The 20,644-nt window shown below is 41.6% G+C and overlaps 2 protein-coding genes and 1 pseudogene across 12 annotated transcripts; all 3 read right to left on the bottom strand.

The window, feature by feature from the left end:
- Positions 1-1,602: 1,602 nt before the first annotated feature.
- LOC148098183 (trace amine-associated receptor 13c-like) lies at positions 1,603-2,843 on the bottom strand (annotated as a pseudogene).
- Positions 2,844-7,526: 4,683 nt separating this feature from the next.
- On the bottom strand, positions 7,527-8,772 carry LOC148098182 (trace amine-associated receptor 13c-like). 6 transcript variants are annotated; one of them, XM_087829603.1, is made up of 2 exons: positions 8,570-8,772; positions 7,527-8,343 (listed from the first exon to the last, which is right to left on the bottom strand). In XM_087829603.1, the coding sequence occupies exons 1-2, from the start codon at positions 8,770-8,772 to the stop codon at positions 7,527-7,529; spliced, it is 1,020 nt and encodes a 339-aa protein (XP_087685729.1). The 6 variants fall into 6 exon arrangements, with proteins under 6 accessions (XP_087685729.1, XP_087685732.1, XP_087685730.1 ...); XM_087829606.1 differs by having other exon boundaries at positions 7,527-8,325; positions 8,594-8,772; XM_087829604.1 differs by having other exon boundaries at positions 8,600-8,772.
- A 4,687-nt stretch (positions 8,773-13,459) lies between these two features.
- Positions 13,460-14,705, bottom strand: LOC148098181 (trace amine-associated receptor 13c-like). 6 transcript variants are annotated; one of them, XM_087829592.1, is made up of 2 exons: positions 14,503-14,705; positions 13,460-14,276 (listed from the first exon to the last, which is right to left on the bottom strand). In XM_087829592.1, exons 1-2 carry the CDS (start codon positions 14,703-14,705, stop codon positions 13,460-13,462), a joined length of 1,020 nt encoding a protein of 339 aa, XP_087685718.1. The 6 variants fall into 6 exon arrangements, with proteins under 6 accessions (XP_087685718.1, XP_087685721.1, XP_087685719.1 ...); XM_087829595.1 differs by having other exon boundaries at positions 13,460-14,258; positions 14,527-14,705; XM_087829593.1 differs by having other exon boundaries at positions 14,533-14,705.
- Positions 14,706-20,644: the final 5,939 nt, after the last annotated feature.

Here is a 20,644-nt window from a genome sequence, read left to right as displayed (position 1 = left end):
AGACAATAATTCTGATGGCAAAAGAGCCAAACGGGACAGGAAAAAAAAAAAAGAAAAAAAAAAAGATTTGATTGTTTTTTCTTGTTCTCCTACAGATTTCAATTTATGATTGGCACTTAATAGCAACATTTATTAACATATATCCATATATTATAATAGCACATGTCTCTGAAATGAGACAGCTTAAAAATGGAAACATTTCTTATTGAGGGATGAATCCAAACTTGAACATTTTTGGTTTGGAATGTTTACAGAATAGCCCCTTTTCCAGGTCAACTCGGCGCAGATTTCCATAGTTTTCAGGGTTTTCCATGAGGTCATAGTACCTGCTCGTTTTGGGGTTCCAAGCAATTCAAGCGGGTACTAAAATGTGATGTCGTCAGACTGCATGCCACCGATTGGCTGGTAAGTAGCGTCACTCAGTGAGTCATGAGTGTGTCTTATTTGCAAAAATTAAAAACGCCATTTTTGAAACCTGGCAACATGACTACAAAAAAACAACGCTGTGGTCCCTGAATCTAAAGAAAAGCCACACACTGAGCAGCAGGTATATTCTTGCCTCGATGTCCACCTTTTTTTGTAGCGTTTGTGTTGCATATTAATTATGTCACTTGGCTCTTGGACGCGCTGCTATTATAATAACCACGCAGGTTAGGTTGTACTGGATTTTAATGTAAAACCAGTCAATCTGAGGCGATCAGTGGTTAGTCAATCCGAGGTAAGTACTAATGGAAAAAGGGGCTTATGTATGGAAGAGGTCAGGAGGGAGGTAAAACAGTACAACTTTAGAAACATTTTGACAACATGGTGGATGTGCCATGGTGTCATGGTTTTGTACTGCGTTGCAAAAAGTGGTGCTGGTGCTTTCATACCCTCCACAACATTTGAACCATTACATTGTTACAATAGACAAAAACAGGCAAAACTATGAAAGCTATAGTGTTTACAGTTATTTTCTGCTGTTTTAACATAAAAAAGATAGAATTATCCATTACTCGTTTCTTTTTTTGTAAGAAATATGACCGAAAACACAATTAGCTAGCAGCTAATTCCTGCTGCCACAGTTGTATTCTGTTTCTGACGATATTTCAGGCAGTATGTGAAGAACACATTTGAACAGACAATGATATCATTTACAAAATGATATCATTGTCTGTTCAAAGGTGAAGAACACCTTTGAACAATGATCTTTTACAAAATCAAAAAAAGACATGAACCAGGAAACAGTTTCTGAATAATGTGACCAATTAATGATTATATTAGAATAAAAAACAAACAAAAAACCCCCACTTCCCTTTTATTTCTATGGCATCAATAATAGTGGCCTCAACAGGAGAATACAGCACCTTCCCTCTGTTTCCCTCTCTTAATTGCAGAATCAGACAAAAATACAGAATTACTTCAAAAATGATTACAGAAACTGTCATTGATCTGTTTAAAGATTAATATCCTGGATATGTAATAATTTCCAATTTTTAGAATATGCCTAGAAGGTGAACCATACACCTTATTCTCCTTGTTCTCTTAAAGAGACAGAAAGGGTTTTAACAGCTGGTTGTTCAATTTTAATCATAAACATTTTTTTGGAAAGAGCTCTTTCTTCTACAGTATGCTGACCTCACAGGAGCCAGGCTGCAGTATCTGTAGAGTGACAACGAATTTCACAGCTTTTCTAAACCAGGGGTAGAACATAGCGTAAATCAAAGGATTTAGACAGGAGTTAAAATAATACAGATAGATCACAATGGATGCAGATGAGCTGTTGAACAACTCGTTTCCTAAAAGTGAAACAATGTAATATGGGCAGAAACCTAATAGAAACACAAGAACAAGAACACCCAGTGTCCTGGCTGCTTTTATCTCTGATTTCTTTGCTGTTAGAGTCACTGAGAGCTTCAGTGTGACAGCTGTAACATGAGAGCACGGGCCTGAGACACAGCCACCACAAATACTCTCATATACAGAACAACGATGACAGTAACTGGAGCAATAAAAGTTAAAACAATGTCAGTGGTTCCTACAATGTAGTCTATGACAAATACACATTTTCCATAACAGGAAGTATGTCGTTCTCCTTGAAGCAGGTCATTCTTTATAAATAGTATGTTGTAAAAAACAGAGCAGAGCCAACACAGACAGACACAGAGTTTCACTCTTCTCTCTGTGATTCTGGTGGGGTAATGCAGAGGGTCACAAATAGCCACATAGCGGTCGACTGATATCAGCACCATAATGCCCACTGAGGCAGAGGTAATGATGTAGGATGCATAAATAAACACTAAACATGTAAGCTGACCAAGAAACCAACAAGATGTGTCTCGTAGGATTTTTTCCGGCATTATCAACAGACCAATGAGAAAGTCTGAGACAGCCAGAGAGAGGAGAAGGATGTTAGTGGGTGTGTGGAGCTGTCTGAAAGAAGAGAGAGAAACATCAACAAGTCATTATTTCTATACTAAAACAATCTAAACAAACAAAATTATTACAGCTGTCCTATCCGAAAGTGTAGACAGTTGAAAGGGTAGAAGATAGAATCTATAGATTTGCACATTATTGTCCGATAATAGTCTACCCATAAGATATAAATTAACTTAAATTTAGTCGTAATTAGTAGTAGAGTTGTAGTAGTAGTAAAGCCACAGCAGAAGTTTAAAAAAAGTAAATCTCTGCCTGAAGTGGGAGACTGAGACAATGACGAGAAGGTTGAGAGCCACAGTTAGCAGAGAGACTGAAAACACCACAACGTAAGGGAGCAAAACTTGAGACAGAGATGTTTTAGGCTTCTTGCAGGAGGTGTTGAAGAGTTGTGGAAAGCAGAGCTCTTCTTCGTCCTGAGTCTCCATCTTCACACACCTGCAGAGAGCTGCAGCTCTGGTCGGTGTTGTGACCAGAATTAGTAATATAACTGATCCCCACACTTTCTCTCAACTCCTCCCCCCTTCCCTTCGTCTTGGCCAATAGCTTCACTATTTTCTTCCTGTAGTCCTGCCTCTCTCTTTTCTACCCTCCTTTCAGGTAAGTTGTACTTGTGTTTCTTTTATTGTGTCCTAACCTCTCTCTTTACCCATTCTAGGCCTCTAGAATTGAGGCCATACAGTACTAAGCACTATTTGACAACCAGTGTTTGGGTCATTACAAGAAATGTAATTTATCCCATATACTTTTAAATGTTTTAAAAGTAATGGTGTATGGTACTTAATTTCTAGCTGGAGAAAGTAATTTGGTACAGCTACCACTTGTTACATTACATTCTAATTATTCGAATTATTAATGAACTGAAATGCGCTGTCAAATAATTACCAATAACAAAATAAATCTATACGCTAAAGACCCATACACCAACACAAATCCTTTAAAGTGATTTGCCCCTGTGATTCTACTTTTAAAAACGTGAACAGGTAGAAATGGCAGTTACAACCCTGACTGCTCATCACTGCTTCTGTTACATGATGAAGATCAATCCATTCAGCTTTAACAGTATTCTGGGGTCTTTGCTAGCTTTGTGTTAGCATGCTGTCTGTCCAAAAACCTGCAAAGAGCCAAAGTTCTTTTGGCAGTATAATCTGGTTTCTGCCTTGGATGCACTTTCCAATTTCCTATCACTCTCTCCTCCTTTAGTCCAATAAAATTAAAAGTAATGTCCATATCTCCACTTGTCAAAGGATGAAGATCACTCCGCCATTTTCCTTCTTCAGCCACATAAAATAAAATCAGATAATGGCAGCAGAGGAAGAAAAAAGATCATCTTTGTTTGTTTTTATCTTTCTATCCACCCGACATGCAGAAAACTGAAGAACCTTTATAACGCGACTAATGAAATAACTGTGACTGTAATGCAACTACTGAATTTAGTACAGCGACGTGTTAAATCACAGCAATACTGAAAAATAAAATGTAATTACCATAACATGTTACTTTGTAATGCTACTTTGTAACGTTTTACTCAACACTGTTCACAGCAGCACTTACCCTTATGGTGTTTTTATGTAAGGTAAAGCTCTTATAATGTGTGTAGAAAAACCATACCAGAAAAACCTTTAAAACAAAACTAAAGACAACAACAAACACTATAAAAGTTTGGTGACTTTGTTCCAAAGCATGGTGTTAGATTTGATTGTTTTTTCTTGTTCTCCTACAGATTTCAATTTATGATTGGCACTTAATAGCAACATTTATTAACATATATCCATATATTATAATAGCACATGTCTCTGTAATGAGACAGCTTAAAAATGGAAACATTTCTTATGGAGGGAATAATCCAAACTTGAACATTTTTGGTTTGGAATGTTTACAGAATAGCCCCTTTTCCAGGTCAATTCGGCGCGGTTCGCCATAGTTTTCAGGGTTTTCCATTAGCTCATAGTACCTGCTCGCTCGGGGTTCCAAGCGATTCGAGCAGGTACTAAAATGTGATGTCGTCAGACTGCATGCCACCGATTGGCTGGTAAGTAGTGTCACTCAGTAAGTCATGAGTGTGTCTTATTCGCAAAAATTAAAAATGCCATTTTTGAAATCTGGCAACATGACTACAAAAAAACAACGCTGTGGTCCCTGAATCTAAAGAAAAGCCACACACTGAGCAGCGGGTATATTCTTGCCTCGATGTCCACCTTTTTTTGTAGCGTTTGTGTTGCATATTAATTATGTCACTTGGCTCTTGGACGCGCTGCTATTATAATAACCACGCAGGTTAGGTTGTACTGGATTTTAATGTAAAACCAGTCAATCTGGGGTGATCAGTGGTTAGTCAATCCGAGGTAAGTACTAATGGAAAAAGGGGCTTATGTATGGAAGAGGTCAGGAGGGAGGTACAACAGTACAACTTTAGAAACATTTTGACAACATGGTGGATGTGCCATGGTGTCATGGTTTTGCACTGCGTTGAAAAAAGTGGTGCTGGTGCTTTCATACCCTCCACAACATTTGAACCATTACATTGTTACAATAGACAAAATCAGGCAAAACTATCAAAGCTATAGTGTTTACAGTTATTTTCTGTTGTTTTCACATAAAAAAGATACAATTTTCCATTACTCGTTTCTTTTTTTGTAAGAAATATGACCGAAAACACAATTAGCTAGCAGCTAATTCCTGCTGCCACAGTTGTATTCTGTTTCTGACGATATTTCAGGCAGTATGTGAAGAACACATTTGAACAGACAATGATATCATTTACACCCTCACCCTCACCTTTACTACAGAGCCCTCTCCCCACTCTCCTACCTCCCTCGCTTCCCCCTTTCCTGACACTATGATGACACCCCCCTCCTCCAATCCCTCTCTCAACAGCAAGACATCTTTCCCCCCCTCCTCCCAATCATCTCCCAGTGTCACAGTGGATCAGGTCAGGAGACAACTGAGGAAGCTTCGCCCCAGAAAGGCAGTAGGTCCAGACAAGGTGTGTCCTAGGATGCTAAAGGCGTGTGCTGCTGAACTTGGGGAGCCGCTACAATGAGTCTTCAATCACAGTCTGCGACTGGGGAGAGTGCCCGCCCTCTGGAAGACATCCTGCATCGTCCCGGTCCCCAAAAGGAACCGGCCCAATGAGCTGAATGACCTCCGACCGGTGGCACTGACGTCACATCTTATGAAAACTCTAGAGCGGCTCTTCCTCAACCTCCTCCGACCACAGGTACAACATGCCCAGGACCCACTATAGTTCGCATACAAGGCGGATGTCGGAGTGGAGGATGCCATCCTGTACCTCCTGCATAGAGCCCACTCACACCTGGATGGGGGAAAAGGCACGGTCAGGATCCTGTTTCTTGACTTTTCCAGTGCCTTTAATACCATCCGGCCATGTATCCTTCATGAGAAACTGAACAGGATGGAGGTGGACCCCTGCCTGGTCGCTTGGATCTCCGACTACCTCACTGACAGACCACAGTACGTCAGGCTGAAGGACATCACGTCTGACACTGTGGTCAGCAGCACAGGAGCACCACAGGGAACTGTGCTGTCCCCTCTTCTCTTCACCCTGTACACCTCTGACTTCTGCTACAACTCTGAATTATGCCATATTCAGAAGTTTGCAGACGACACAGCCATCATGGGGTGTATCTGGGATAATAGGGAAGAGGAGTACAGAAGTCTGGTGAGGAACTTTGTCGCATGGAGTCACACAAACCACCTGCAACTCAACACCTCAAAGACTAAGGAACTGGTTGTGGACTTTGGGAGGTCCAGAGCAGGTCCACTGCCGGTTCAGATAGAGGGGGAGGAGGTGGAGGTGGTCAACAAACTGGACTGGTCATGCAACACAGAGCACCTGTATAAAAAAGGCCAAAGCCGACTGTACTTCCTCAGGAGGCTGAGGTCTTTCAACATCTGCAGCAAGCTCCTGAGGATGTTTTACCAGTCGGTGGTTGCTGGAGTACTTTTCTATGCTGTGGTGTGCTGGGGGAGCAGCACAGCAAAGGAGGACTCATCCAGGCTGGAGAAACTGATCAGGAAGGCTGTCTCTGTGGTCGGCATGAAACTGGACACTCTGGTGACAGTGGCAGAGAAAAGGACACTAAAGAAACTGCTGGACATTATGAACAATGCTGGGCATCCTCTGCACACGGCCATAAACAACCAGAAGAGTCTGTGCAGTGACAGGTTGCTTCTCCCAAAGACAAGAACCAGCAGACTTAAAAACTCCTTTGTCCCACACGCCATCAGACTGTTTAACTCCTCTCTGGCGGGGAGAGGGAGGGGAAACAGGAGGACAAAGGAGGGGGGAACAACTAAGCTGTAGTGCTTCTTCACTTCACTGTGCAATACTTTTGTTAATAGTCTACGGTGCAATAGACTTCCATACTTGAAATGTGCAATTCACTTGTATTTTTATTTTTATTCCTATTTATTCTATTTATCCTCTTTGTATATTTTATTTATATATGTCTCTGTATTTATACATGTGTATATGTATATATATATATATATATATATATATATATATATAATATTCTGTAACTCTGTAACTTCTGTCGGTGCTGTGCTTTTTTGGAAACCGAATTTCCCAGAGGAACCCACCCGAGGGATTAATAAAGTTTTATCTTATCTCTTATCTTAAATGATATCATTGTCTGTTCAAAGGTGAAGAACACCTTTGAACAATGATCTTTTACAAAATGAAAAAAAGACATGAACCATGAAACAGTTTCTGAATATTGTGACCAATTAATGATTATATTTGAATAAAAAACAAACAAACGAAAAAAACCACTTCCCTTTTATTTCTATGGCATTAATAATAGTGGCCTCAACAGGAGAATACAGCACCTTCCCTCTGTTTCCCTCTCTTAATTGCAGAATCAGACAAAAATACAGAATTACTTCAAAAATGATTACAGAAACTGTCATTGATCTGGATAAACATAAATATCCTGGATATGTAATAATTTCCAATTTTTAGAATATGCCTAATAAGGTGAACAATACACCTTATTCTTCTTGTTCTCTTAAAGAGACAGAAAGGGTTTTAACAGCTGGTTGTTCAGTTTTAATCATAAACATCTTTTTGGAAAGATCTCTTTCTTCTACAGTATGCTGACCTCACAGGAGCCAGGCTGCAGTATCTGTAGAGTGACAACGAATTTCACAGCTTTTCTAAACCAGGGGTAGAACATAGCGTAAATCAAAGGATTTAGACAGGAGTTAAAATAATACAGATAGGCCACAAAAGAAGCATATGAACTATTGATGAATTCTCCTCCTACAAGAGAAACAATGTAATATGGGCAGAAACCTAATAGAAACACAAGAACAAGAACACCCAGTGTCCTGGCTGCTTTTATCTCTGATTTAGTTGCTGTTAGAGTCACTGAGAGCTGCAGTGTGACAGCTGTAACATGAGAGCGCATGGCACGGGCCTGAGACACAGCCACCACAAACACTCTCATATACAGAACAACGATGACAGTAAGTGGAATAACAAAAGTTAAAACAATATCAGTGGTTCCTACAATGTAGTCTATGACAAATACACATTCTCCATAACAGGAAGTATGTCGTTCTCCTTGAAGCAGGTCGTTCTTTATAAATAGTATGTTGTAAAAAACAGAGCAGAGCAAACACAGACAGACGCAGAGTTTCACTCTTCTCTCTGTGATTCTGGTGGGGTAATGCAGAGGGTCACAAATAGCCACATAGCGGTCGACTGATATCAGCACCATAATGCCCACTGAGGCAGAGGTAATGATGGCGGATGCATAAATAAACACTAAACATGTAAGCTGACCAAGAAACCAACAAGCTGTGTCTCGTAGGATTTTTGCCGGCATCATCAACAGACCAATGAGAAAGTCAGTGACAGCCAGAGAGAGGAGGAGGATGTTAGTGGGTGTGTGGAGCTGTCTGAAAGAAGAGAGAGAAACATCAAGAAGTCATTATTTCTATACTAAAGCAATCTAAACAAACAAAATTATTACAGCTGTCCTATCCGAAAGTGTAGACAGTTGAAAGGGTAGAAGATAGAATCTATAGATTTGCACATTATTGTCCGATAATAGTCTACCCATAAGATATAAATTAACTTAAATTTAGTCGTAATTAGTAGTAGAGTTGTAGTAGTAGTAGCCACAGCAGAAGTTTAAAAAAAGTAAATCTCTGCCTGAAGTGGGAGACTGAGACAATGACGAGAAGGTTGAGAGCCACAGTTAGCAGAGAGACTGAAAACACCACAACGTAAAGGAGCAAAACTTGAGACAGAGATGTTTTAGGCTTCTTGCAGGAGGTGTTGAAGAGTTGTGGAAAGCAGAGCTCTGCTTCGTCCTGGGTCTCCATCTTCACACACCTGCAGAGAGCTGCAGCTCTGGTCGGTGTTGTGACCAGAATTAGTAATATAACTGATCCCCACACTTTCTCTCAACTCCTCCCCCCTTCCCTTCGTCTTGGCCAATAGCTTCACTATTTTCTTCCTGTAGTCCTGCCTCTCTCTTTTCTACCCTCCTTTCAGGTAAGTTGTACTTGTGTTTCTTTTATTGTGTCCTAACCTCTCTCTTTACCCATTCTAGGCCTCTAGAATTGAGGCCATACAGTACTAAGCACTATTTGACAACCAGTGTTTGGGTCATTACAAGAAATGTAATTTATCCCATATACTTTTAAATTTTTTAAAAGTAATGGTGTATGGTACTTAATTACTAGCTGGAGAAAGTAATTTGGTACAGCTACCACTTGTTACATTACATTCTCATTATTCGAATTATTAATGAACTGAAATGCGCCGTCAAATAATTACCAATAACAAAATAAATCTATACGCTAAAGACCCATACACCAACAAAAATCCTTTAAAGTGATTTGCCCCTGTGATTCTACTTTTAAAAACGTGAACAGGTAGAAATGGCAGTTACAACCCTGACTGCTCATCACTGCTTCTGTTACATGATGAAGATCAATCCATTCAGCTTTAACAGTACTCTGGGGTCTTTGCTAGCTTTGTGTTAGCATGCTGTCTGTCCAAAAACTTGCAAAGAGCCAAAGTTCTGTTGGCAGTATAATCTGGTTTCTGCCTTGGATGCACTTTCCAATTTCCTATCACTCTCTCCTCCTTTTGTCCAATAAAATTAAAAGTAATGTCCATATCTCCACTTGTCAAAGGCTGAAGATCACTCCGCCATTTTCCTTCTTCAGCCACATAAAATAAAATCAAATAATGGCAGCAGAGGAAGAAAAAAGATCATCTTTGTTTGTTTCTATCTTTCTATCCACCCGACATGCAGAAAACTGAAGAACCTTTATAACGCGACTAATGAAATAACTGTGACTGTAATGTAACTACTGAATTTAGTACAGCGACGTGTTAAATCACAGCAATACTGAAAAATAAAATGTAATTACCATAACATGTTACTTTGTAATGTTACTTTGTAATGTTTTACTCAACACTGTTCACAGCAGCACTTACCCTTATGGTGTTTTTATGTAAGGTAAAGCTCTTATAATGTGTGTAGAAAAACCATACCAGAAAAACCTTTAAAACAAAACTAAAGACAACAACAAACACTATAAAAGTTTGGTGACTTTGTTCCAAAGCATGGTGTTAGATTTGATTGTTTTTTCTTGTTCTCCTACAGATTTCAATTTACGATTGGCACTTAATAGGAACATTTATTAACATATATCCATATATTATAATAGCACATGTCTCTGAAATGAGACAGCTTAAAAATGGAAACATTTCTTATTGAGGGATGAATCCAAACTTGAACATTTTTGGTTTGGAATGTTTACAGAATAGCCCCTTTTCCAGGTCAATTCGGCGCGGTTCGCCATAGTTTTCAGGGTTTTCCATTAGCTCATAGTACCTGCTCGCTCGGGGTTCCAAGCGATTCAAGCAGGTACTAAAATGTGATGTCGTCAGACTGCATGCCACCGATTGGCTGGTAAGTAGCGTCACTCAGTGAGTCACGAGTGTGTCTCATTCGCAAAAATTAAAAACGCCATTTTTGAAACCTGGCAACATGACTACAAAAAAACAACGCTGTGGTCCCTGAATCTAAAGAAAAGCCACACACTGAGCAGCAGGTATATTCTTGCCTCGATGTCCACCTTTTTTTGTAGCATTTGTGTTGCATATTAATTATGTCACAGGGCGCTCGGACGCGCTGCTTCTATAATAACCACGCAGGTTAGGTTGTACTGGATTTTAATGCAAAACCAGTCAATCTGGGGTGATCAGTGGTTAGTCAATCCGAGGTAAGTACTAATGGAAAAAGGGGCTTATGTATGGAAGAGGTCAGGAGGGAGGTACAACAGTACAACTTTAGAAACATTTTGACAACATGGTGGATGTGCCATGGTGTCATGGTTTTGCACTGCGTTGAAAAAAGTGGTGCTGGTGCTTTCATACCCTCCACAACATTTGAACCATTACATTGTTACAATAGACAAAATCAGGCAAAACTATCAAAGCTATAGTGTTTACAGTTATTTTCTGTTGTTTTCACATAAAAAAGATACAATTTTCCATTACTCGTTTCTTTTTTTGTAAGAAATATGACCGAAAACACAATTAGCTAGCAGCTAATTCCTGCTGCCACAGTTGTATTCTGTTTCTGACGATATTTCAGGCAGTATGTGAAGAACACATTTGAACAGACAATGATATCATTTACACCCTCACCCTCACCTTTACTACAGAGCCCTCTCCCCACTCTCCTACCTCCCTCGCTTCCCCCTTTCCTGACACTATGATGACACCCCCCTCCTCCAATCCCTCTCTCAACAGCAAGACATCTTTCCCCCCCTCCTCCCAATCATCTCCCAGTGTCACAGTGGATCAGGTCAGGAGACAACTGAGGAAGCTTCGCCCCAGAAAGGCAGTAGGTCCAGACAAGGTGTGTCCTAGGATGCTAAAGGCGTGTGCTGCTGAACTTGGGGAGCCGCTACAATGAGTCTTCAATCACAGTCTGCGACTGGGGAGAGTGCCCGCCCTCTGGAAGACATCCTGCATCGTCCCGGTCCCCAAAAGGAACCGGCCCAATGAGCTGAATGACCTCCGACCGGTGGCACTGACGTCACATCTTATGAAAACTCTAGAGCGGCTCTTCCTCAACCTCCTCCGACCACAGGTACAACATGCCCAGGACCCACTATAGTTCGCATACAAGGCGGATGTCGGAGTGGAGGATGCCATCCTGTACCTCCTGCATAGAGCCCACTCACACCTGGATGGGGGAAAAGGCACGGTCAGGATCCTGTTTCTTGACTTTTCCAGTGCCTTTAATACCATCCGGCCATGTATCCTTCATGAGAAACTGAACAGGATGGAGGTGGACCCCTGCCTGGTCGCTTGGATCTCCGACTACCTCACTGACAGACCACAGTACGTCAGGCTGAAGGACATCACGTCTGACACTGTGGTCAGCAGCACAGGAGCACCACAGGGAACTGTGCTGTCCCCTCTTCTCTTCACCCTGTACACCTCTGACTTCTGCTACAACTCTGAATTATGCCATATTCAGAAGTTTGCAGACGACACAGCCATCATGGGGTGTATCTGGGATAATAGGGAAGAGGAGTACAGAAGTCTGGTGAGGAACTTTGTCGCATGGAGTCACACAAACCACCTGCAACTCAACACCTCAAAGACTAAGGAACTGGTTGTGGACTTTGGGAGGTCCAGAGCAGGTCCACTGCCGGTTCAGATAGAGGGGGAGGAGGTGGAGGTGGTCAACAAACTGGACTGGTCATGCAACACAGAGCACCTGTATAAAAAAGGCCAAAGCCGACTGTACTTCCTCAGGAGGCTGAGGTCTTTCAACATCTGCAGCAAGCTCCTGAGGATGTTTTACCAGTCGGTGGTTGCTGGAGTACTTTTCTATGCTGTGGTGTGCTGGGGGAGCAGCACAGCAAAGGAGGACTCATCCAGGCTGGAGAAACTGATCAGGAAGGCTGTCTCTGTGGTCGGCATGAAACTGGACACTCTGGTGACAGTGGCAGAGAAAAGGACACTAAAGAAACTGCTGGACATTATGAACAATGCTGGGCATCCTCTGCACACGGCCATAAACAACCAGAAGAGTCTGTGCAGTGACAGGTTGCTTCTCCCAAAGACAAGAACCAGCAGACTTAAAAACTCCTTTGTCCCACACGCCATCAGACTGTTTAACTCCTCTCTGGCGGGGAGAGGGAGGGGAAACAGGAGGACAAAGGAGGGGGGAACAACTAAGCTGTAGTGCTTCTTCACTTCACTGTGCAATACTTTTGTTAATAGTCTACGGTGCAATAGACTTCCATACTTGAAATGTGCAATTCACTTGTATTTTTATTTTTATTCCTATTTATTCTATTTATCCTCTTTGTATATTTTATTTATATATGTCTCTGTATTTATACATGTGTATATGTATATATATATATATATATATATATATATATATATATATAATATTCTGTAACTCTGTAACTTCTGTCGGTGCTGTGCTTTTTTGGAAACCGAATTTCCCAGAGGAACCCACCCGAGGGATTAATAAAGTTTTATCTTATCTCTTATCTTAAATGATATCATTGTCTGTTCAAAGGTGAAGAACACCTTTGAACAATGATCTTTTACAAAATGAAAAAAAGACATGAACCATGAAACAGTTTCTGAATATTGTGACCAATTAATGATTATATTTGAATAAAAAACAAACAAACGAAAAAAACCACTTCCCTTTTATTTCTATGGCATTAATAATAGTGGCCTCAACAGGAGAATACAGCACCTTCCCTCTGTTTCCCTCTCTTAATTGCAGAATCAGACAAAAATACAGAATTACTTCAAAAATGATTACAGAAACTGTCATTGATCTGGATAAACATAAATATCCTGGATATGTAATAATTTCCAATTTTTAGAATATGCCTAATAAGGTGAACAATACACCTTATTCTTCTTGTTCTCTTAAAGAGACAGAAAGGGTTTTAACAGCTGGTTGTTCAGTTTTAATCATAAACATCTTTTTGGAAAGATCTCTTTCTTCTACAGTATGCTGACCTCACAGGAGCCAGGCTGCAGTATCTGTAGAGTGACAACGAATTTCACAGCTTTTCTAAACCAGGGGTAGAACATAGCGTAAATCAAAGGATTTAGACAGGAGTTAAAATAATACAGATAGGCCACAAAAGAAGCATATGAACTATTGATGAATTCTCCTCCTACAAGAGAAACAATGTAATATGGGCAGAAACCTAATAGAAACACAAGAACAAGAACACCCAGTGTCCTGGCTGCTTTTATCTCTGATTTAGTTGCTGTTAGAGTCACTGAGAGCTGCAGTGTGACAGCTGTAACATGAGAGCGCATGGCACGGGCCTGAGACACAGCCACCACAAACACTCTCATATACAGAACAACGATGACAGTAAGTGGAATAACAAAAGTTAAAACAATATCAGTGGTTCCTACAATGTAGTCTATGACAAATACACATTCTCCATAACAGGAAGTATGTCGTTCTCCTTGAAGCAGGTCGTTCTTTATAAATAGTATGTTGTAAAAAACAGAGCAGAGCAAACACAGACAGACGCAGAGTTTCACTCTTCTCTCTGTGATTCTGGTGGGGTAATGCAGAGGGTCACAAATAGCCACATAGCGGTCGACTGATATCAGCACCATAATGCCCACTGAGGCAGAGGTAATGATGGCGGATGCATAAATAAACACTAAACATGTAAGCTGACCAAGAAACCAACAAGCTGTGTCTCGTAGGATTTTTGCCGGCATCATCAACAGACCAATGAGAAAGTCAGTGACAGCCAGAGAGAGGAGGAGGATGTTAGTGGGTGTGTGGAGCTGTCTGAAAGAAGAGAGAGAAACATCAAGAAGTCATTATTTCTATACTAAAGCAATCTAAACAAACAAAATTATTACAGCTGTCCTATCCGAAAGTGTAGACAGTTGAAAGGGTAGAAGATAGAATCTATAGATTTGCACATTATTGTCCGATAATAGTCTACCCATAAGATATAAATTAACTTAAATTTAGTCGTAATTAGTAGTAGAGTTGTAGTAGTAGTAGCCACAGCAGAAGTTTAAAAAAAGTAAATCTCTGCCTGAAGTGGGAGACTGAGACAATGACGAGAAGGTTGAGAGCCACAGTTAGCAGAGAGACTGAAAACACCACAACGTAAAGGAGCAAAACTTGAGACAGAGATGTTTTAGGCTTCTTGCAGGAGGTGTTGAAGAGTTGTGGAAAGCAGAGCTCTGCTTCGTCCTGGGTCTCCATCTTCACACACCTGCAGAGAGCTGCAGCTCTGGTCGGTGTTGTGACCAGAATTAGTAATATAACTGATCCCCACACTTTCTCTCAACTCCTCCCCCCTTCCCTTCGTCTTGGCCAATAGCTTCACTATTTTCTTCCTGTAGTCCTGCCTCTCTCTTTTCTACCCTCCTTTCAGGTAAGTTGTACTTGTGTTTCTTTTATTGTGTCCTAACCTCTCTCTTTACCCATTCTAGGCCTCTAGAATTGAGGCCATACAGTACTAAGCACTATTTGACAACCAGTGTTTGGGTCATTACAAGAAATGTAATTTATCCCATATACTTTTAAATTTTTTAAAAGTAATGGTGTATGGTACTTAATTACTAGCTGGAGAAAGTAATTTGGTACAGCTACCACTTGTTACATTACATTCTCATTATTCGAATTATTAATGAACTGAAATGCGCCGTCAAATAATTACCAATAACAAAATAAATCTATACGCTAAAGACCCATACACCAACAAAAATCCTTTAAAGTGATTTGCCCCTGTGATTCTACTTTTAAAAACGTGAACAGGTAGAAATGGCAGTTACAACCCTGACTGCTCATCACTGCTTCTGTTACATGATGAAGATCAATCCATTCAGCTTTAACAGTACTCTGGGGTCTTTGCTAGCTTTGTGTTAGCATGCTGTCTGTCCAAAAACTTGCAAAGAGCCAAAGTTCTGTTGGCAGTATAATCTGGTTTCTGCCTTGGATGCACTTTCCAATTTCCTATCACTCTCTCCTCCTTTTGTCCAATAAAATTAAAAGTAATGTCCATATCTCCACTTGTCAAAGGCTGAAGATCACTCCGCCATTTTCCTTCTTCAGCCACATAAAATAAAATCAAATAATGGCAGCAGAGGAAGAAAAAAGATCATCTTTGTTTGTTTCTATCTTTCTATCCACCCGACATGCAGAAAACTGAAGAACCTTTATAACGCGACTAATGAAATAACTGTGACTGTAATGTAACTACTGAATTTAGTACAGCGACGTGTTAAATCACAGCAATACTGAAAAATAAAATGTAATTACCATAACATGTTACTTTGTAATGTTACTTTGTAATGTTTTACTCAACACTGTTCACAGCAGCACTTACCCTTATGGTGTTTTTATGTAAGGTAAAGCTCTTATAATGTGTGTAGAAAAACCATACCAGAAAAACCTTTAAAACAAAACTAAAGACAACAACAAACACTATAAAAGTTTGGTGACTTTGTTCCAAAGCATGGTGTTAGATTTGATTGTTTTTTCTTGTTCTCCTACAGATTTCAATTTACGATTGGCACTTAATAGGAACATTTATTAACATATATCCATATATTATAATAGCACATGTCTCTGAAATGAGACAGCTTAAAAATGGAAACATTTCTTATTGAGGGATGAATCCAAACTTGAACATTTTTGGTTTGGAATGTTTACAGAATAGCCCCTTTTCCAGGTCAATTCGGCGCGGTTCGCCATAGTTTTCAGGGTTTTCCATTAGCTCATAGTACCTGCTCGCTCGGGGTTCCAAGCGATTCAAGCAGGTACTAAAATGTGATGTCGTCAGACTGCATGCCACCGATTGGCTGGTAAGTAGCGTCACTCAGTGAGTCACGAGTGTGTCTCATTCGCAAAAATTAAAAACGCCATTTTTGAAACCTGGCAACATGACTACAAAAAAACAACGCTGTGGTCCCTGAATCTAAAGAAAAGCCACACACTGAGCAGCAGGTATATTCTTGCCTCGATGTCCACCTTTTTTTGTAGCATTTGTGTTGCATATTAATTATGTCACAGGGCGCTCGGACGCGCTGCTTCTATAATAACCACGCAGGTTAGGTTGTACTGGATTTTAATGCAAAACCAGTCAATCTGGGGTGATCAGTGGTTAGTCAATCCGAGGTAAGTACTAATGGAAAAAGGGGCTTATGTATGGAAGAGGTCAGGAGGGAGGTACAACAGTACAACTTTAGAAACATTTTGACAACATGGTGGATGTGCCATGGTGTCATGGTTTTGTACTGCGTTGCAAAAAGTGGTGCTGGTGCTTTCATACCTTCCACAACATTTGAACCATTACATTGTTGCGATAGACAAAAACAGGCAAAACTATGAAAGCTATAGTGTTGACAGTTATTTTCTGTTGTTTTAACATAAAAAAGATACAATTATCCATTACTCATTTCTTTTTTTGTAAGAAATATGACCGAAAACACAATTAGCTAGCAGCTAATTCCTGCTGCCAGTTGTATTCTGTTTCTGACGATATTTCAGGCAGTATGTGAAGAACACATTTGAACAGACAATGATATCATTTACAAAATGATATCATTGTCTGTTCAAAGGTGAAGAACACCTTTGAACAATGATCTTTTACAAAATGAAAAAAGACATGAACCATGAAACAGTTTCTGAATATTGTGACCAATTAATGATTATTGAACTGGACATGTGTGTGCTTAATAAACTGGCGAATTACAGCAGGATTTTCCTATCCTCGGTCAGAAGGCACAGGTGACTTATATGATGAAAGAGAGGGTCCACAGCAATGATAGTTTAGGTCCCTTTAATCCAAACATCTCCAGGAGTGAATTCGTGTGAGTATATGTAAGTGTATGTGTGTGGTTCTGTAAAATAACAGAAATTACAATTAGCAAACAATTAAAGTCAACCAAACTGATCTAAATAATACAGAAAGGGTTGAACAGAAATCTAATTCGAAAATGACTAAACCCCACCTCCTGGTGGACACAAATGGGCTGCTGCACAGGGATAGACTTTCTCTTCACTTTGGGCAGCTCAGTTCACAAGGGTAGCGCCATTTTGGTCAAATCAAATATACAGTGACTCGTGGCTACACAAACTGCTGGAAAACTCTATAAAAACATCACACAATGTACATAGGCAAGTATATGATAAGTTACAACCATAGAACAAACAAATATAAGGCACTTACTTATCATTCACGCACACGCACGACACATGTTCAGTACAACAGCCCAGCTCCACCAGCGCTATCACAGCGAACCAGCACAAACACAAAACAAGGGATGGGAGGAATGTACCATCTTAGCAGTGATTAGAGGGGGTCCGTGGAACAGTCTATATACACAAATCACAGGGGTTTTATACAGCCGCCCCCTAATGTGTATAGCACATTAGTAAACATTAAAAAACCCATGTGAATATAACTAAGGACATTCAGCTGACAGTTCAGGTAAAGTGATAAGTTTTGACATAGGCCGTTGGTATTTATGTTCCCCAATAGCGACTTCAGCTACTCGCACCTGGCCATCCGGGCTGGGAAACACCTGTGTTACCTGTCCTACGGGCCAGGAAGCCCGTGGGAGCTGATAGTCCACCACCATGACCGTCTGTCCCACTTTCAAAGGTGGAGTAGTCTGGTTCCACTTCTGGCGAGGCTGCAGTCCAGGCAGGTAGCGCTGAATGAACTGAGTCCAGAACTGATCCGCCATGACTTGGCTGTGACGCCATTTTCGCCTTCCAAGTTTTTCTCTGGTGCCATAAACTGCCTGGGGAAGGGAAGCATCACGCCGCCCCATGAGCAACATATTTGGCGTGATCGGATCAACATCTGCAATATCCGAGGAAACATATCCCAGTGGCTTAGAATTAAGTATACCCTCTACTTCAATAAGAACAGTAAGCAACAAATCCTCTGGCACCGCTTGACCTTTGAGAGCAACTTGAAGTGCAGATTTGACTGAACGGATCTCCCGTTCCCAGGCTCCCCCAAAATGTGGAGCATGCGGAGGGTTGAAGTGGAAAGTGATGCTCTGTTCACTGAGCTTCTCCTGCAGTCGTGGCTCCATCGCTTTGAATGCCTCCTGCAGCTCTCTGTCTCCTCCTCTGAAATTGGTGCCCTGATCACTCAGTATTTCAAAGGGTTTTCCTCTTCGAGCAATAAATCTGCGCAGAGCCATGAGAAAGGAGTCAGTGTCCATACCAGTGAGAAGGTCGAGGTGAATGCAGCGGGTAGTAAGGCATTTGAATATAATACCCCACCGTTTCTCTTGTCTCCTGCCTATCTTTATAGTGAAAGGGCCAAAACAGTCAATTCCTGTGGACCAGAATGGCGGCTGATTTAATTGCAAGCGGGTAGCAGGAAGATCAGACATCTTAGGTGAAACAGGATTGGCTCTCCACTTCTTACACTCCAAACAGCAATACTGATGCTTCCTTATGGCCTGTCTGCCTCTTAAAATCCAATACCTGCGTCTCAATTCGGCAAAGACACGTTCTGGACCAGGATGCAGGAGACGTGTATCATAGTCTTTGATGATGAGCTGAGTAGTAGGGTGGTCTGGTGACAACACGATAGGATGCAGAGTGTCAGTATCCATCTGCTCTGCCCGCCGGAGACGTCCACCTACTCGTATGAGGCCAAGCTGACTGTCATATTCTGAAGAAAGGTTAATCAGTCTGCTGTCTTTCTGCACCTCTTTCCCAGATTTAAGTGTGTGTACTTCAACAGGGAAGCTGTCTTGTTGTGCCTGTTTGAGAATTTGAACTTCTGTCTCTAGTCGTTGTGCTGCTGACATAGGAGGGGCAGCCGCCCCGTGAGAAGACAGGTAGGTGGCCTGCACCAAATCAGCCCAGGTGTTGTATGCAGGATCAGACTGTGCCAAATCTGTAGTAACATAGGCACAGAAAGCTGATTTCTTTAACTCAGTATTATCTTCACTGTCTGTACTCACAGTAGGTCGTGCTGGCCACTGCTCGGATGTTTGTTTCAGGAAGGGGGGCCCATCCATCCACTGGCTAGGTTTTGACAGCTCACGTAATGGTTTTCCCCGGGTGATGTCATCTGCTGGGTTCAAAGCCGAGGGGACATACCTCCAGCTGGCGGCCTCAGTCAGCTCCTGTATTTCAGCAATACGAGTACCTACAAACACTTTATATTGGCAGGACTCAGACTGAATCCAATTCAACACAGTGGTAGAATCGGTCCATAAATTAGTCTCACTAATGGGCAGAGTAAGCTCACTGAGGAGGAGTCTGGACAGTTGTGCCCCAGCCAGTACAGCACACAACTCCAAACAGGGAATTGACAGTTTCTTGCGGGGGGCCACACGTGATCTGGCCATGATAAAGGCAGTGTGGACCTCATGTTCTGCTGATTTAAATCTCAAATATGCCACTGCTCCGTAAGCACTCTCTGAAGCATCACAGAAAACATGCAGCTGGAAAGTTCCCTCTTGGGTTGCTGGGGCTGTGTAGCATCTAGGCAGACAGATTTCTGGTAGATACTGTAGCTCACTCACCCACTCTTGCCACCGCTGGAGTAACTCGCCCTCGATGGGATCATCCCAGTTCCTGTCGTTCTGCCACAGACGTTGAACAATAACCTTGGCCCGGGTCGTGAAGGGGATGATGAAACCCAGTGGGTCGTATTGAGAGGCGAGGATGCTGTAGATGTTTCTCATGGTTGACTCCTGAGGAACCACTGGCCGACATCTGTAGGCGATCTGGTCTGTGGAGCAGTGCCATGCCAAGCCTAAGGTTGGTTCTTGAGGATCTGGTTGATGTTCAGTCAACCACAGCTCGCAGGTAGGGGACTTCACTTCAGTGGGGAGATGAGCAACGGCCTCTGGGTAGTTACTGGCCCACTGTCGGATATCGAAACCACCAGTAGATAGCAACTCTCTGATGTTATCGACAAGTGGTCGTGCCTGCAAAGCAAAGGGCAGAGATTGCAAACAGTTATCGACATAAAATGAGCGCAGCACTGAGTCTAGTACTTGTTCATTGCCATCTTTATGATCCTGCACATGGCGCTGAAGGGCATATGTGGCACAACAGGGGCTGCATGTGGTTCCAAAGGGCAGGACACACCACTCATAAATGTCCGGGCTCCGATCTCTTTCCATATCTCTCCACACGACTCTCAGCAGGGCCCGGTC

The sequence above is a fragment of the Neolamprologus brichardi genome, chromosome 16 (assembly GCF_056152115.1).
Source record: "Neolamprologus brichardi isolate AB-2024 chromosome 16, ASM5615211v1, whole genome shotgun sequence".
NCBI lineage: Eukaryota > Metazoa > Chordata > Actinopteri > Cichliformes > Cichlidae > Neolamprologus > Neolamprologus brichardi.
Note: the sequence above shows the minus strand (reverse complement) of the source record. Positions and strands in the feature narration are given on the sequence as shown.

Coding starts and splice junctions, on each gene's coding strand:
- LOC148098182 (XM_087829603.1), bottom strand. CDS start 8,772: ATGGAGACCCAGGACGAAGCAGAGCTCTGCTTTCCACAACTCTTCAAC. Junction 8,344..8,569: donor ACTTTTTTTAAACTTCTGCT/GTGGCTACTACT, acceptor CTCTTCTTTCAG/ACAGCTCCACACACCCACTA.
- LOC148098181 (XM_087829592.1), bottom strand. CDS start 14,705: ATGGAGACCCAGGACGAAGCAGAGCTCTGCTTTCCACAACTCTTCAAC. Junction 14,277..14,502: donor ACTTTTTTTAAACTTCTGCT/GTGGCTACTACT, acceptor CTCTTCTTTCAG/ACAGCTCCACACACCCACTA.